Here is a 19,014-nt window from a genome sequence, read left to right on the forward strand (position 1 = left end):
AGAGTATAATTTCTTTTTTCCCATTGTGTTGAAAAATGGCATATAACCTTAAACACAACACTAGTATCTACAGAAATGAGTAAAGGAATTTGCCATTATAGGAACTCTTCCGATGCTTAATAATCCCAGGATCTCAGAGACCACAAAAATTCAACCCCGAGGAGGAACTGAAGAGTCAGTCTGATGCTGCTCTCCAGATGCAGATGCTGGTATTCGAATTGTCAACCTTTTCTTTTAAAATAAAAAAAAGAGAAAGAGCACCTTGACAGTCTCCTTAAGCAATCTCTTCCAGCAGTGCTTTACCAGACCTAAATCTCCCTTGTTTCAATTTTGGTTGATTATTGCTTGCCTGGCCCGTAAACGAGATAGGGAAGAGATGATTCTTTTTTGTTCTGTCTTGCATATTTAGTGATGCAATGTATCCCTAGTATATCATCTTATCCAGCTCTGCTAATCCCAATTCCTTCTGCTTTTCTGAACCATCGGTACTTTGGCTGAGACGGCACTAGTGCCCTATAAAGCAGGTGGTTTGCACTAGATAATGCGTCTGTTGAGCATCTCTGGGAGGTACTGGCCTGTCTTCCCAGCACTGCGTGTTGTCAGATGCTGTCTCCTGCTTTTCTGCTCCACCATCTCGGAAGAAGGGAAGGTTGGTCACCTGCGAACCAGCATGACCGTATACCAAGAGCAGACAAATAAAGCTTAACCTACAGTAGAGAACAGTTCTTCCATAAGCTAATTGTTGTCTCAAGTAATCAGATAAGGATAATAAACTTCATCAAAGAGCTACATAAAGCAAATGATGATTAAACTGTTACTTCTGAGAGCTTAGAAAGGCTGGGGGGCATCCTGGGGACTGAGGCCCTGGGAGCCTGTTGTTCAGAGGGAACTGGCAGTTGCCTGGCATGTCTCCAGTGCCCAGACACATACTGGAACTGTAACAAGATGTGTTCATACCTGGGAGATAACCTGAGGAGGATAACAGCTACCCTGGATTCATCAACAACAAATCACGTTGTCTCACTAAATCCCATTTATCTACGGGGAAGGCAGATGATGTCATGTGTTGACATTCATAAGCTTTTGACATGTGGCACTTACAGGTGCAAGTATGAGAAACATGGGTGAGGAAAAAATGTCCATGGTAAGGATGCAAAATCATTTAGAAAATTGTCATCAAAAGGCTCCTTGCCAGGCCAAAGGGATGTGCGTCCCCAGGGTTTGTTCGAGGTCCAGTGTTTAGGTTTTTGATTAGCTATCATGTTGTGTTTTCAGGTAGGGTCAAGCTGCAAGTGTGGTGGTACAGAAATGCACAACCACGAGTGTTTCAGTGGTCTGGACACCACATGGGTAATACTGAGCAGCAGGGTAACTTTTTTCTTTAATACTCATAATGTACATATGTCATGGTTTCTCATTGCCCTTGATGTCTCATGCCTGCCTTATCTGCTTTTGTGCTTTGGCTTCCTGGATGTGCTTCGGTGGGACTCAGGCAGGTCTCTTGCTGCATTTCTGACCTACTCTGAGATATTTTGCGGTTTTGTTCCAAACTTTCTTTCCTTGGAAAACTACCAGCTTGCTTTAATTCACTTTCTCCTCAGCTTTACTGCCAAAATATCTACTTAGTAATTCCTGGAATTTGTTGAAGTCCATTGCTTTTATCTTCCTTAGAGGGAGAGAAATAGCAAAGTAAAAGCGCTCGTGTTTGTTCGCACCCAGGCTCCTGGCCAACTCTTCCTTCTGGATTAGCATCAGATGTATGAAAGCATCCCCTTTCTTCCTCCTTGTTCCGTAGTACCACTCTAGGATGCTGATACTCATTTATCCCCTTTCACCTCCACATACACTTTTGAATAAATTGCTGAGATAAAGGAACTGCAGCAGAGTGTGAGGGCATGTTAATTGTGCAGAAGCTTTTCTAGCAGGAACTGCTAAGGGAGGGAGGTTTGCTGATGCAAATGCCTGGTGGGGCAGCTGGTGAGCCTGGCTCAGGTGGGATGCCTGGCTCCCCTGGGCACACAGACATGACAGCACATCACCCTTCTTCCCCCCACATCTTGCCATATTGGTGCTCCATGTGGAGTGCCCTGTATGGAAACATCCCTTTCCCAAGCTAGCTCCAGTCCTTGAGCGTTACCCAGAGATGTACATTTACTCCTGTACATGGAGCACTGCAATATTTAATAGCAAGCTTGCATGGAGTAAAATATCTTTATCTTTCCCGCTACTTAAGCCTCACAGTTGTTAGTTGAGATGCTGCTCTGCCTTTCAGCACAAAGCTCCCCATCGCTGGGCTTTACTCACTGCCTGCGTGGGGCCATGTAGTCCCTCTCTACACGCAGAGAAGTGTAATGTAATAGAGTGAATGCAAAAGGGGAATGAAAATTAGACCAGTGTGCATGCCATGTGGGAAAAGCTAACCCCAGCCGTTCCCAAGATTCCTTCTCCTGGGGGAGATGCTCTCTTGAATTTCAGAGAGATGCCCTTCACCTTGAAGTCCCCCAGCCAGCATTTGCAAATGACTGATTAGGGGTGTCATGCTCTGTTATACGTTGCTGAGGCGCTGCAACACTTTGCTTAGGCTCTGCCACCTCTCCTCTAGCAGGAGATCTGCACCCTATTACAGACCCACGTGCCCTCCTCAGCAGCCACTGCCCATCAGTGCTGCAGTGCCCGGATGTCACCTACATCCCAGCAAACACGCTTTCCCCCTCTCTACAGTGCATACAGTGTCACAACTCGTAAATTGTGCCTCTCAATCTCCCTACATACCACACTGAAAGTTTTAAACCCTTTTCTAATAGATCCCCTTCATATATTTCAAAAAAGACCATCAGCAGTTCTGCTGGATACTGTCGATACCATATTTGATGCCATGAGACATAAAAGTTTGTTCTTTCAACTCAGGTAATTACAGATGCTCAGCCATTCTCTGCTGATGAGAAAGTATTGATGACAACTTTTCCCTCAAATTACAGTAGTAAGAGCAATAGCATATAAAAAGAAGGATTACATGACAAAAGCTGTCTGTTGTACTAGTGCTCTTTCAAGTTGCAGGGTTTTTTTACTTTTTTTTGTTTTGAAAACTGTGAAATTCCCTTTTATTACAGTTCTATCTGGGCCTCATTGAAAGCCCACTGAAGTCAATATAAAGACTCTGGCTTCAGTTGAATTTGAATCAAGCAGCACTGGCCAATGAAAGATTAAAACCAGCTTCACTGTATCAAACAATGCCAAACACTGAACATTTATATCGCTATTTATGTTTTGTGCAGCTGTTCCTTCTAAATTACAAACAAGTCTTATATGCAAATTCAGGATTCATTTCATGTTTGTTCACCGTGGTTTCAATTATGCCTGCAGAAAGAGTGAGTGCAATGTCATTGGACAAATGCAGATATGAAGATGCTCCTGACCTGGCTGTCCTCCCCCAGCTCTCTGATGTATGTTATGAGGTCCCCGACCGCGGGGAGCGTACAGAGCTGAGGTTTTTGTTCATATTGTGAATTTCTATACGGTGGCAGGACTTGTTCTATCAAACGGACATAGCTATTTGCAAAAAGATGGAGAGTCACACCAGCTGGGCTGGGTGGCAGGGGCTAAAGAGACCAGGGGAGCATCCCCCTGCCAGGGCCAGCGCCCCGCTGACAATGCAGGGGCTGTTTCCATCCAGGTCTGTGGCTGAAAGGGGTTTGATGTGACACTGTCAATGCTTACGCAAAAATATTTGCCTCTGTAGTAACCGCAGGGAACCCAGGTCACCTAACCCAGGGACATGGAGCAGATGCTAGCGTATGCCTGGAGCTGCCCATCCCTCAGATGCTGTCACCTGCAGCGCAAGCTGCTCAAGAAAAGGCATTGTGTTCCCATGCTAGAGCAACTCCTTTATCAGGGGATAAAAATACATCTACAGAACTACCTTAAAGGGAATATGATTAGAAAAATGCTTTGTTGGAAAATATAAGGATTAAATAGATGAAGCGGTAAGATAAAATCTGACAGACAGAAAAACAAAGCAGTCCTTCCACCTGCGCACTAACTTGCATTTTCTTATGTAGCTCCCTAGAGGTCTTTGTTTGCTGTGCTGGTTTTGGGAGGTTTTGTTAAGTTTCTTCCTCTTCTTTCTTGTCACTCAAATACTTGTAAAACACATTGTTAAGAATTCCTGTCTGCTGGCCTATTATTTATTAAGTATTATTTTTTGTTGCTGATTTTTTTTTCTCCCACATAACAATTACTTGCAGATTTTAAGCTTTCCTCTTAACACTGGGAGGTTTTATATTCAAAAACATAAATTGCACAGCAGCCAGCGATTTTGATGGTTTGTTATAATGCAATCCATTAGGTGTAGCTGAGGGAGATGCACGTTTCGGGAAATTCTGATGCACCCTGCGACATGCCAAATTACATGCAGGGAATGCTTGAGAATCCACTTGTTTTCTGATGGCTAGTGCAAGCTATTTACACAACTGTTTAATTAATCAACATTTAAAGTATACTGGTTTGTAAAGTTAAATCCTGAATAGGAAAGGGAAAAGCACAAAAGAGACGTTTGGTTACATCTAGAAATGTAGGAGTTGAACTGAATTTTTACTGATACTTTGTATGTTTGCCTATAAAATTTGTGTATATGTACACATCAAGATCCCACTGAATTCAGTGTTTTTTGGTAAGTCATCAGGAAGAGAGGGAAAAAAATAAGCTTATTAGTTGTTTAGCTCAGTGATTGTTAAAGGCATGCTTCTCAAATGTTGCCACACACTGGAGAAGTTTCTGATATGGAGAGGCGTTTATTAAACCACTCCATTAATTTGGGAATAGGTAGGGTTGCCGCTCTGAATAAGTTAGAAAAATTAAATAGACTCTTCGAAGACCATCTTAATTATATAAAGTACAAGTAATACTGGTTCACTTGTAAAGATTTGTTACTTTATTGGTGTCGTGTGTGTGAATGTATATATAAATGAATATATTTGAATATTGCTCTTATCTCTTTTTCTGAGGCAGAAAACAGATCTCAGAAAACCTGTTCTCTTACCTGAAAGTCTTTATCTTAACACACTGGAGAGCAATTTCACTAACAAAAGACTATATTAGGATGCCAAATTAAAATCTGATGAAAACTGGGAAAATAAAAGACTTTTTTGACATTTACAATTAATGCCACAAAAATGTTAGTTTAATCAGACAATATGGTTAATCACAAAGGTGAAATTGGAAGTTGCCAGCCCTGAATGCTAGTGTAAAAGTTAATAAATTCAGCTCATAATCATTATGCGCATGCTAGTTATAATAATTTACTGTCCATACCAAATCTTTATAAGCATTGTAATTAAATATAAAATGCACATTAAAATTATAATGAGTAATTAGGGCAACATAACTAATATGCATAAAAGTCCCGAAGCTCATTAAAATGTTAAAAGATGAAACCTGTTCTAGCCGGAGTTTTTTTGCATACTTTCTGTGCCCGCCTGAATGCCAGTGTATTGCATGCATTGTTTTAAATGCTCCTTTAGACATTTAAAAGCAAAATGAAAATATTTGGGTAGGAAACCAGATTCATCAGTACTTTGCATCGTTTCTGGATGGAACATAAGTTGCGAAATTTGGTTTCCCAGCACAAACGCCTGACTCACGCGAACATGTTGGTGATATCAGCTGAGCAGAAACTGAGCAGAAAATAATTATAGAGCTCTGTTAGCACAGGAGTGGGAGACGAAGATGATAGTTTTCACATCTTTCTCATTAACACACTGGGAAAGAGATGGAGTGCAGTGAGTACTCAGCATCATCACATGAGACTAACAGGGGTATTTATTGATACTTCAATTGTTTCACTAAAATTAAAGGGGATGTGCACACATCAGAGTGTGCATATGCACTTGATGTAGTGCTCATCTATCCTGAAATCTCTAACAGGTCCCTCCGAGGCTCACACACTGAACTTGAGCGAATTGTCTAATGAGCTCACATTGTATTTGGCTGTGGGACAGCAATAACTCGACTGTCACATCAGTGTTCTTGCTGATGCTATGTTGTGCTCCCGTCCTGTGTGGTGCTTTTTTCTATTATTCCTAAATAAGAAGGAAAGTAGGCAGTTGTGCTTTTCTCACGCTGTTTTAGCAATAACTGATATAACCTGAACTCATGACGGTGCTAGGTGGTGTAGAGGCACATTGTGCTTTGCTGGGTAAGACTTGCGTGACTCATGAAATGACACCAAACCCACAGCGAGCAGCTGTGGCATCTTGCATCGCCTCTCGATTCGTGTTGGGTCCGGTCCTCCTTGCTCACATGCTTCTCATGTCAAATCCCTCTGGTGGGGATACATAAATATGTATTTTGTGGGGATAATAAATATGTATTTTGAGTCAACAACAGCCTTACCTCCTGAGCCATTTCATGTAGGGACAAACGCAAAAGGGCATTAGTAAAACCCCAGTTAAGCTGAGTCTCTGAGCACCCACTCGAAAAAGCCTTTCCCAGCAAACGACTCACACATATTTGAGAAATTGATATTAAGTAAGTTCCAGTAATTTATTTTCAAGTCAGAAATGAAGCATTTATTTTAAGTGCTCTGCTCCGCAGGGATGAACTGGGAGAGAGTGTTGAACAAGGATCCACCGTAGGGAGAGTAAACCTACAAATATGAGTCACAAAAGCCCAGTACTGCTGACAGATATATGTAATCTTTTTTTTTTCTTTGTTATTTTATATAACCATTAATTACAGGATACAAAAATGACAAATACATTTATAATATTAGTCTTACACAAGCTTTTCTTGTTAACATCACTGTTACATTTTACTGCAGTTTCTTCTGTCAGACCACTAACTTTTCTATTATATTCTCCCCCTTGGGAGCTCTCTGTGGCTGTCACCCCCTTCCTTCCTCCTGTAGGCTCTTCCAGGTAAAGGGTTTCACTCTCTACTGATGCTCTATACCTTTGAGACAAGTTGTTATTTTCCTGCTCACTTGTGTGTTTATTATCAATTATAATGAAGTGCTCCACACGCACTCAGAAGCACGTCTGTGTTTCTGCAACACAACTGGAATCTCTTGCCACATAACTTGTGGAGGGGAAAACGTGGCAAAGCCTTCAGTTGTGGAGGCTGTGGAGCTTGAGGGAAGGTTTGCTGGAGCCTTGCCTGCCCCGTGCCTCCCTTCAGCCTCGGATTCTTTTATGTTGAATCTGTAACCAAAATTTCTCTTATTTTTCCACTATTTTTCCAGCTGTAACTAGTTGATTTTAAATTTGTTTGTTAAAGCTGCTGTTTCTTTTTCTTTCTTTAATCTTTCATCTGATCTTTAAGCTTGTGTCTATCCGTATTTATTCCTTACCTTCTATTGCCCACTCAGGACTTTTGCTAGCCTCTGTATGATCAATCAGCTGAATAGAGCAGGATTGCGTTGTTAACGATACTAAAAGATTTTCTGTAATAGTTTAAGTCATCATTATTAAACTCCTGAATGAAAACATTTTCCTAGATGGCCAATATTTATCCTTTCTATTGATTCCCTAAGTAGCTGTAAAAACCCGACTGCAGCCGCCCGCCGCCAGTGAAGTGGGTGATGTGCGGGATTACCGGCTGCGTTTGTGGGCAGCAATGCTGGTATGGCTGGTAGTGGTCCTAATGGCCTTGCAGGAAGCCTGCCAAGCATTTAGGAAGGCATCTAATTGCTGTTGGGATTGAGCAGGATTTAAATCATCCCCCTCAGTAATTTAAGAGGGTCAGATCCCCCCCGGTCCCTGCACGGAGCAGGGAGTGTGCTGGAAGCCCCCTCGTGATGTTCGTAACATCCTATAAAAGGGTGTCAGCAGAGGGTTGGCAAGTTTATTGGCAATGCAAAAGAAAATAAAGGAAGCTGTAAAGAGCTGCAGAAGGATCTAATGAGGTGGAGGTGATCAGGCAGAGGGATAATCAGCGCCGCAAAATGCAGAGACCTGACGCAGGGGGGAGGAACCATCGCCACATGTGTTTTGGGAGTTTTCTAAATTCTTGGGGTGCTACCTGGGAGGAAAAATCATGTTATTTTCTGTATGTTTATTATAACTTCTCCCAAACACCTGCCTGCCAGCCCCGGCTGGAGGTGGGATGTTGTCAGCCTCCATCCCTCTCTTCCCCTGGGTGGTTTGGCTGATCTTGCACATCCCTGCTGTACTGGGCAACTCTGGTGTTGGGGAGATTGCTCACCAAAAAACAATGTATATTGGGTAACTGTGATGGCAGAATTGAATTGAACCTTGTGAGTACTTGTTAACATAATATATGAGCTTTCCTCTTGCTAAATTACATGTATTTAGATCAATATAGTATTCCTTGTGATTGTTACAACCTCAAAATCTTTTACATAGGAGAAAACATGTGCAGCCCCAGCAGCGCAAGAATGCAGGCAACAATAAGATCAAATCATTAATGTCTTCTCAAAAATGAGTCTTTGCTGACTACCTGGAAAAACATTAAAAAAAATATGTGAAATAGTGGAGGACCAAGAATCTTCCCATGTGTTTGTCCCTTTCCTTTCCAAAACAAACCTTGGCAACCCGCAGCAGCAGGTATTTAGGTGTGTAATTTCATCTGGAGTTATTCAGTCTTCCACACCAATGGGAGAAGTAGGGTCTGATGGATTTTTGGCTCAGCACATTACTCATCAGTGCATCAGAAATGTGCTTGCATCACATAGTTTCTCTTTATACTAAAACCAAGAAAATAACCTGACAATGAAAAATCTAAGAGAACAGTGACTCTAAGCTATCTTCAGTTTCTGTTTTCATACCAGTATTAACTGGGGATTTCCTAGAGCAGAGAATATTGATTTTTGTTTTTATTCTGAACAAACAGAAGCTGAAATCCTTCTGAAAGGGAGATCTAAGAAAACTTCCTTTTCAGAAGTTTTTCAGTATTTTCCAAACAAAACTCTGCCTCACCGGACAGCAAAGCCCAGAATTGTGATTTGTAGCTGGGATCCAGCCAGCATCCCCTTTCCAGCTGCACTGGGAAAGCAGTGCCTGGGGCTCCTGCCTGAAAAAGCTTCAGCAAGCTGGATCATTTATGGATCATTTAATTTTAAAATTTATTACCAGTGATGTTCTGCATTTAATTAAAAAGCAAACAACCAGACAAAACCAACCAAAAAAAAAAAAATAAAAAAAACCCCCACAAAACAGCAAGCAAAAGGTGGTCAGGCCACACTCAGAAGCATGAAGGTAGTACTTTCTGGAAAAAACTTTCTGCGTGACTCAGGCCTTTGCTGGTCTTTTATTTGCTCTTTCTGCTTAACTCATGAGAATTAAATATTGTCCGTGTAGCGTGCATGCAGTGTGGTACATTAATTTCAAACTCTTTTTTTTTTTTTTAATAATCCTACCCACTCAGAATTGGAAAAAAACTAAGTATTTTCACTCACTTTGTATAATGCAGAAAAATGTTTGCCTCTTACTACAAAACTTTCCAAGGAGCCACTGCATGATGATGTGGAGAAAGGGCTGGATAAAGTACTGTTTCCTGCTCTTTGAGGGCTTGCAGACCCTGTGGAACCCATGGGGAGGCTTAGGCTCTTCTCTTGCACAGGACAAACCCACAGTCATGACAGATCTTCCCAGTGTCTTTCAGCACCTGAAACACAAAACCCCCAGTCACTGAAAATCTTCCCAGCGTCTTTCAATGTGATGGAAATACATGAGTCATCAATAGCTTAAACTCAACTTTCAGTTCATGAAATCTTGCGCAATGTATGGATCCAGTGTGTTATCCCAGTTCCCCTCCCAGAATTTGTCTCTGGTGTCCCCAGAAATATATTATATCTACTTACGCCTGCCAGGTTCGGTTTATTCCAGGTGCAGCAAATCTTCATCCCTCCCTAGGGCAGGTGTCCTGGCACTACTAGGGGTCTGCCCTGTGGCACAGGCAGAACTAGAGATTGTTTCAACACACAGGAGAATGGTAGTAAAAATAACAGATGATCAGTAAAGGTGAAGTGTGGGATAGCATCCACATGCAGGTGAGGACTTGCACAAATGTAAGACAGGCAATTGAGCTTATGCCACAGCAATCCCAAGGGGCAATGCAGGAAGAAACACCATGTTAAGTCAGCAATGGCAGGATGTCATCATGTGTAGGAAAGCACCATGTGCAGACCATGCAGAGCAACCTCCCTGTTCCACTTGGCAGTATCTCCATGGTAGTACTGCATCCTGTGTTGGGCACACTCACTCAGCCAAAGTGTGGGTGAACTGGAGGACTTCCAAGCACCACAAAAAGAAAGCACGTTTTTGGGGAAATGTGATATCTGAAATGAGAGATAGAACTGAGTTACTTTTAGGTTGAGTTTGTTTAGATAAATGAGGACTGAGAGAATGAGTGCACAAGTCTTTAAATGCGTAAAAGTTTTCTTCAATAAGAAATTTAGTCCTGCTCTTCTTATCACCAGGGACAAAATAAGTAATGGTTTAAAACTGCAGCAAGGTGTGTACCTGTAACCGTGTGGATAACTAAGTGCTGGTGCATTGCCATCCAGGCAGGCTGTGGATCTCCCTGGAGCTTTGAAACCTCAGGATGGAGGGGTCCATTGGGACCACCTGGGTCAGGCTGGCCCCACTTTGGGCAGGTGGGGGGACCAGGTCTTCCCAGCAATCCAGAACCACAATGTCAGACAGGCATGGGTAAATGGGGAAGCAAGCTGGTATTTCTCTGAACGCCAGGGGTCTGGGCTCTGTGCCCTGCAGCTGGGAGCTCCAGGACCTCCCTGCTCAGGGTGGTGCTCCCCAGCCATGGTCACACATGAACTAATGGTGGAGAAATGTCCTAGGGGTTATGTTACACGGTTCACATCTTTTGTACAACTTGAAGGAAGCAGTGGAAATGCTGGCAGGCAGTCCCCAGTCCCAGGGTGGGTGGAAATCATGTGTGAGAGCTAGACCTCCTCCCGGTCATAGTCCAGCTTTCAGCAACCACCATTGACCGCGTACCCGTGCAATAGACGTTCATTTTCTTCCCTCATCCAGGTGATGCTTTTGTATGGTTCATCTTGCACAATCTGAACACTTCTGAAGCACAAGGTGATTCACAAGCTTTGCTGGTGCCACACAGTCCTGTAGGAGCAGAGGCAAAATGTAACTGGTTCACAGCTCTTCATGTGATAGGTGTCACTCAAAGTTATGTTTTAAAAGTCTTGGCTGCACAAACCGCTTCATTTCTCAAGAAGGAATAAGCTTTATATGTCCCTGTTATTTTTATGGAGAAACCAAAAAAATCTGATTTTTTTTTCCTCTGCAGATTATGAAGAAGTAGTCATGCAAATTGGTTATACGTTTATTATCCACTTGAAATTTTAATGTTACCGGTTGAAAGTTAATGAATTTATGGATTGGTTTGATGTAATCATTGGGAAGAGAAAGTTGAAGGCAGACAGTGTGTTTGCCACCTGTGGGAAATTGTAGTCTGTCTGCCTGCCTGCCTGACTCGGGGTATGACATGAGTGATGGGCAAGAGAGAACCAGTTCTCTGTTTAATCCCACCTGAAACATCCTCACATGGTTTTGTTAAACATCAAGACTTGTGCGTAAGTGCTAAGACTGAATGTTTGCTTTCCCTGGGCTGTGACAACTGGATTCCTGTGTGATATCCTACACATCTGGAAAACCAGCCGTTGATGGTGTTGGTGAAGGACAGGTGTGCGATGAGATGTATGATGTAGCTGACCCACCCATTCAGGCAACCTAGCTGTCACTCTGCTCTTTCATATGTCTGATGCTTCTTTAGTGTGGCTGGTTCCCGTAAAAGATTATAGTCTCTTAACATGGCACGCTGAGTGATGGGTGAGATGGTGAAAGAAGCAGATGAGAGGCAGTCAGCATTTTACATGTACATAAACACCTTAAAGCAACATCTGGAAAACTGCTTGGGAAAAAATAAACAGATTTTTATTTATAAGTTCTGTGTTTTGTTTTTTATAGCATTTTTATGATGCACATAAATTATTGTTTAAAAACAGAAAATGTAAAAGAAATTCCAGGGAGAAGGCAGTTGTTGTTCAGCCTTTCCTTTGATAATCTCTTTCCTGAGGAATTTGTTGTGTTTTATTTTCAGCTTACGGTTGCCTTTCACTGGCAACCGGAAAAACTGACAATCACTTTTTATCTTTATTTGTATCTGTAGTTCTAAGCTTAAAATGTTTATTGCTATTTACAATGTTTACTATTTAAAAAGAGAAAATATATTTACTGAAACAACTCTATTTCTAGTGTAATACTGGAAAAGTCATGCTGTTATATGGTATTTACAGTTGGCTCATAATTGTGAAGGTAAGTTTGTTCTTTTAATATGCAAAACAAGATCTCAAAGGCCATTTGAGCCTATGCAGTTTATGGGTCATTTGCAGAAGACATGATGCAGAAGATAAGTGATGCTGGCCATGTTCTCTTTGCTTTGGACCCTGCACCACAGACACTGCCGTACCCCTCTCCAGCTGTGGAGATTCCCCCCAGCTGAGCCCAGCAGGACCCCAGAGCCTCTCAGCCAGCACCAGTGCTGGGGCTTCATGTGTGTTTTTCCGATTCTCAGGTTTGAAATACATCTTGTACGACACCAAGGCTTATAAATAGTTATACTTTGTTGAGTAACTGAGTTGGAAAAACAGCTTTTTGAGTATGGGATTGATATTTCTTCATGTCTCAGTTGTGTTTTTTACACCAGATACACAGATCTGTATCAAAATCTGCTGTGTGGGATAATTTTTACACTGCTGGAAGAAAACATGACTGAATGTGAATCAAGCTGGAAAACATGCGCCAGGCTGAGAGTAACGTAAAGCGCGCTGAAGAGAAGCGGCGTTAAACAATCTGCATATCTAGATGCAAATATCCATTTTACAATTCTTTTTTTTCAGTTGCCCCCACAATTCAGGAACTTAAATCCAGCGGTGTGGTGCTTGGAGGGAACGGACTGATACGGTGCGAAGGTGCAGGAGTTCCTGCCCCGGTCTTTGAGTGGTACAAAGGAGAGAGGAAGTAAGTAGCTGGCACTCGCCGACCCCCTTGTGCTGCTGGGGATGCTGCCCACCCGCGGGGACCCGGGTGGAAGAGAGAGGAGACCGCCAGGCTGGGTTTGTCGCCAGTGATGACAAGTCCAGCAGGCTGTCCTGAAATTAATGCCGAGGTTTAAACAGTGGGTGCTTGGAGGTGTCGGCTACCAACAGCCGTTCTGCACAGCTTTTGGGAGAGTTTCTTCGTTTCCTTGTGGTCGTAGTTTCTGTGCTCAGAAGTGAGGTGTAATCAGGCTGTCCGTGGTTTGGCTGGGATAGTGATAATTCCAATAATGAGCTTAACATTTAAAGATGCTTTAGTAATTACAGCCTTTTAAGTATAATAACCAGAAAGGCACTGAAAAAGTCTACTAAAAGGATCTTCTATTTTTTTTAAATTCATCTTCATAGGTTTCCTGCTGAGGGTTTTGCAGGTGGGAAGGTTGGTTGATGAACAAGACTTTCAACCAAACTTTAACGTGTACAAATTTTCACCCAGTCGTGCCATTACTGGTCTAGACCACAGGTTTATAGTACACAGACTTGAGTAGAGCTGCTGCACTTCACAGCATCCAAGAGGGTGTCAGGGGAGCACTCTCTGCTTAAACCCTAAAAATTGACCGTGTCCTTTGGTTTTGTTTACAGTCAGCTTCACTTTCAGGTCATTAGTGCTCCGTAATGATAACAGGCATCTCTGCAGAGTCATACTTATTTTAAAAAGCCATTCATTAAACAGGTATTTTTCTTTTTGAATAGGAAATTTTGTTTTACAGCTCTTAGATTATCCAACAGCTTGTTTCCGTTAAGTTTACATATTGGTGCAAAAGCAAGTGGATATTGTCCCTTGTAAGTGACTGTCCATATGCACCTTCTAGCTTCTGGAATTTCCTGGCTTCCAAGTGCTGGATTTCTCAGCTCAAACATCCCATTAAACCTGGGAGTTGACATGAGAATATTAATGACCATTTTTCATAGAAAGCCATCTGTCAGCTCATTTCTCACTGGCCAGCTGCTCCCCTTTAGGAGCAATGGATGCTCATCTTCCTCCGTGAGTTTTCAGAGCAGTCATAACTATTGCACTTTGACCATATCCTAAAGCATTCTCTAAAACAATATAATCGATCTTTACTATATATAACAGTAAATGTTTTTCTTCTGTTGGCGAAACTCATTTGCATCCGTGTTTCCAAAGATGCATATTATATTGTACGCATTTTTGGGGGGAGTTGCAGCAGAAACATGTTTTATGTAGAAAGTATTGTAGCGCAGGTTTTAGCACTCTGGATTCAATTAGCCGTTTCGAGCGCGATAATCACCTTTCTATTTATAACATTGACCAATTCCTTTGTTCATGAGCATATTCAGTGCCATGGCAGCGGCAAGAAAGACTAAGCAGAGCATTTCAGGATGCCAGAGTTGTGCCTTCTGTTTTCTGTTTCAGTTGGTATATCACCTGAGGCTTGCTACAATCAGCAAGAAATGTACTGTCCTATTGTGTCTTACTGCTCAAATATTACGTTAAATCTAATGGTCCATCTTTTTTGTTAAACTGTTGTTGACAGATATGCTAGACATTTACGACTACAAAGGTGCTGGGAATCTCTGAACCTCCACCACTTGCAGGAAAGAGGAAAATACATACACATTGGTTTTTTTCTCCAGTATATCCCCTTTACCTCTGGATGACAGAAAGCCAGCACAGAATGAGCCTTGGACAGCTCAGTCGTTTTAATGCAAAACTGAAGAATCAGTTTTCATAGGTAGTTCAGAGTAGCATGTACATTATCATGCAGGTAATTTGTAGATATACTACAAGACTAAATTTATATACTGGGAGTGCACACCCTGCTATATTTTCTGCAAATAGAATAGAGAGAATCCCATTTTCATCAGTCTTGGATTGGGACCTTTTTTTTTGTGAATCTGGATGAATCTTTGAATAAACAAACAGTGGGAGTTAGATCTGAAACCCCAAGTATATGTTCAGTGTCTGAAACAAGCCTTTTGGATCTGTAAACTGTGTTGTTGTTACTTAGAATAATGTAAACCCAAACCCACAGTTTCCAGACTCTAGGGATCATCTCATCATAAAATAGCCATTAAAACTAAACATAAAAGCAGTCACAGACTACATCCAGTTAAAACTACTGGTCTTTGAGGCAGAGAGCTTGCAGGATTAATTCTGCCTAATCACCAAGCTCACAAGAGTTGTTGTTCGTTAACTTCCCATAAGCGCTGGCACACAAGCGTGCTTTGCAATATTCTATCCTGGCCAAGCTCAAGGTGGGGAGCCCAAAGCCTGAGAGCTGCAGCCCACAGGAGGCTGTGTTGCTTGCCAGGGCAGGGAGCGGGCAGGATGGACACCTCCGCTCTTCTCTTGTAGCTGGGGAAAGGTGAGGAGAGGTCTCACAGGCAGGTTTCAGACCATTTAGCACTTTATCTGTCAAAAGCGGTGCCTTGAACTCCATGCGGAAGCTGTCAGGTGGCTGTGCAGACCCTGAGCCAAGGGTACCCCAAGACAGGGAGGGTGGGGTGAGCTGGGAGAGGACTGGAAATTTGGGGCAAAAGTTAGTAAAAGCACCTTAAAATTATAAAAGTGTGTGGCTTCTAAAACTGTACAAGGATTCCCTGCAGACAGGAGAATGTCTTCACTGTGCTGACTTCCAGTTTCTGAAATTCACAGCTGTTCAGTTATGTTATGTTATAGGGGTACGCAGAAATTAGATGTCAAACATTAAACAGCCACAGGGAAGAAGCCCAAAAGTCACCTATCTAAAAATATTAATGCCCTTATCCTTGACAAAGCAAACAAGACTTATATTTGAGATAACAAAACTCATTATAATGGCTTAATATATTATAGTAACGTGAAGGTATTAAAATATGAAACCAAAGGTATGTCCCCCTCAGGTCTGGCACTGATGCATGATCTTGTTTGGATGTGTAGGCATAATCTCTGGAATAAAAAGGAGATCACTTTTCCCTTTATAACTAGTGCTACAAAGCAGTAAGTTGAAGAAATGTGTAGGGTGGCTGCACACAACTTAAAATGCCGTTCTAGCCTGAGAAGTAACTTGGTAAAACCCAGACAAGTAATAAATGCTGTGTTCAGTCAATAAGCTAAGCAGAGCAGCACACAGGAGTAATTAATTTAAAAGTAAAAGCATCTAGTTCTTACAACTGCTAATGGAAATCCTCAAAACTGCTGAGTTTATGCTAACTAATGCCGACTCCTCGGTCCGTTAATTATGTGGCTTATTGACAAGCATATCTATCCGATTCCATTTACTCCACTTCCAGTTCTGGCCCCCCAGTGTCAGCCACTTCCTAGCAGGGATGTGGAGGGAAGGTGGCGCCATCCAAACTGTGCTGGCAGGAGTGGTGGGAGAGGAAGGAGGGCGAGAGGAGGAGGGGAAGGGGTCTGAGCTGGCACCCACAGCGCTCGTCCTGTTGGCAGCCTGGGGAAGGCAGCAGATCACATCAAGCAGATGCAGTTAATTTTTTGATACAAATGTCACCTCTGACGGGGCATGGGGACAGCAGAAATCCCAACACCCCATTGTTTTCCAGACAAAAAAAAAAAAAAGTTAAACCTTACAGCTGTAAAATAGAGATGCTGTAGTTCAAACTGCAGTTATGGGCCAAAAGGGTGGAGGTGGCTTGGAAAGAGCTGGTAGGAATAAACCATAGGTGGAAGCAGAGCTATCACTCTGGTACTCCAAGGTCCCCTGGGAGAGGGGTGGGAGAGGAGATGGGGCGGGGTTCAAACCCCAAAAGGCAGTGGGAAGGGATAGTGGCCGTGACTGCAGCTTGTGCCCTCCCTGCTGGGGAAGGGGCATCCTTAGTAAGCATCTGGCCTGGGGCTGGAGCGGGTAACTGGGGTGTGCTGCTGGGCGCCTGCCTGCCCTGCCTCCCCGAGCACCACGTGCACGGCGTCAGTTGCTGCCATGCTGACAACGCTGTCACTGGCTACAAGCCACAGTGTGCTGGCACAGGAGCATCACAGCGGGGCGTGTTTTGGAGCAGAGGAGGCTCTTGGGTTTTTCTGCAGGAGAGGCAGAAAGAGGAGGGACAGACATTGGCAGTTTTAGAAGGAGAACATCCACGTGCAGAAGCACGTGCATAGGTTGAAAGGACAAACTTCTTTCACAAGTTTGGAGAAAAGATGAATCTTCTAACTGCAGTGTTCACCCCAAACCAGGCATTTCAATCCCATTTTTTCATGTTTCTCGAAAAACCACATGTGTCCATGGGATGTGCTATGTCCTCTCCCTGACGATGGGCTGCACAGAGCAGACCAAAGTCCTTTACAGCAACACAAACTGCACAGGGAAGAGAAACCCCTTGTATGTGCAGGAGCATATAGTGATTAAATGGGAGCAGAGGCACTCATGTAACGATGAGAAGTATTCAATCCACAATATGCAGAAGTGCCATTAATGATAGGCTTGAAATGTTTTTAGACCAAATGCTAAAAGATTGCATTCATTCCCAGGATATATGATTATATCTTACAATATATCAAACAAAAATTGTATACTTAATCTGGAACTCTGCTTCTTATGTGAAATATAAGGAATTATGAGTACACAACTGTAACTAGTATTTTAATAACACCATTACCCTTCTCATCTCCTTGTTTGATCAGACATGGTTTACCTACAACAACATCATTTTAAATTGGTCATCTTTCTTTGCCCCAGTGCAACAGTGGTGCTTATGACGTGGCTTTGGAAGCAATATCAAAAGACCTGCAGTTTGTATGAAATTTGGGGTGGGAAGCTCAAAGCCAGGGAAACAGAGCCAGGGGGAAAGAGCCCTGGTTTGCCTTTTTCCTATGCTTCATTACCTGGTTTCTGTTCAGGTTGCTGTCTCAGGATGGAGTGCTGCTGTAGCACATCTTTGCTAATTGGAAGTCTAATTAGTAGCTGTAGAGGCCTGTAAAATAAACTGTGGTCACAATCCTATGTAGTAGTATTTCAGGCTACCTAATCCTTATCTGCCATCAGCTGGAGGTGTGTAAGGACACAATCAATCTCCAGAGTCTGAAAAAACACTCTCTGAAAGACTTACCATAATACTTTTCTGCCCCACATAGGATATTTAAATTTTTAGTTAGGTTTGCCCAATTTAAAATCTAAGCTCTCCATCTGAGAGTTTATATCCTATCCTATGGCCAGGCAGGCAGGGCCATGGGCGTCAGTCTTTATTTTCTTTTGACTGTAGGACACACAGGCAGAAACTGTTCCCCTCAACACCTCACAGCTCCAGTGTTGTCCATGGCCTCTCCAATCTGCTGCTATGATAATTTTGCTTAACAGACTACATTGGCAGCTTGCAAACAACTTACTGTGCTACCAGTTATGTCTGTAAAAAAAGAAAAAAAAAAAAAAAAGAAAAAGAAAGAAATTTATTGCTTATGGTATATGAGTTACAGAAATTTTCTTTTTGCTTTCTAGACTGATCAATGGTCAACAAGGAATTACTATTAAAAATTATAGTACAAGATCACTTCTTACTGTTACCAATGTGACAGAAGAGCATTTTGGCAACTATACATGTGTCGCTGCCAACAAGCTAGGGACGACCAATGCCAGCCTGCCTCTCAACCGTAAGTAATGTGGACGTGTGGCAAATGTTCATGGTTGTTTGTTTCCACATAAATGGACTCAAAAGCCAAAAAATAGTAGTATGCTTTTTTTCCCCTGGTTTCTTCACAAGGCATATAAATACCATTGCATTCCTCAGTACTGGGAAATAATGCACCTTGTTATTTATTCCATGCTGCAGAAGGGTTTCTGTTCTGAAAGTGATGGCACGTTTTGAGGGCATCAATGAGAGTTATGAATCTACAAAAAACCCACAATTAAACCCAACCCGCCGTCGTGGTATAGAGACAGGACCAGCATGACAAAATCTTTCTGCTCAGAATAGCAATAACAGATCACTGTAAAAAAAGTTTAAAACTTTTTCAGCTAGTTTCAAGG

General features: G+C 42.4%; 1 protein-coding gene across 1 annotated transcript in view; it reads left to right on the forward strand.

Annotated features, from left to right (window-relative positions):
* The window catches only part of NEGR1 (neuronal growth regulator 1), a gene marked incomplete at its 3' end in the record, with an annotated part of 293,377 nt that overhangs the window by 217,122 nt on the left and 57,241 nt on the right, over positions 1 to 19,014 (forward strand). Inside the window, exons 5-6 of the mRNA XM_082312536.1 lie at positions 12,893 to 13,013; positions 18,487 to 18,638. Of these exons, the coding sequence (XP_082168662.1) occupies positions 12,893 to 13,013; positions 18,487 to 18,638 (273 nt within the window). The remainder of the gene's footprint in view (positions 1 to 12,892; positions 13,014 to 18,486; positions 18,639 to 19,014) is intronic.

The sequence above is a fragment of the Platalea leucorodia genome, assembly GCF_965183815.1.
Source record: "Platalea leucorodia genome assembly, chromosome: 5".
Taxonomy (NCBI): Eukaryota; Metazoa; Chordata; class Aves; order Pelecaniformes; family Threskiornithidae; genus Platalea; species Platalea leucorodia.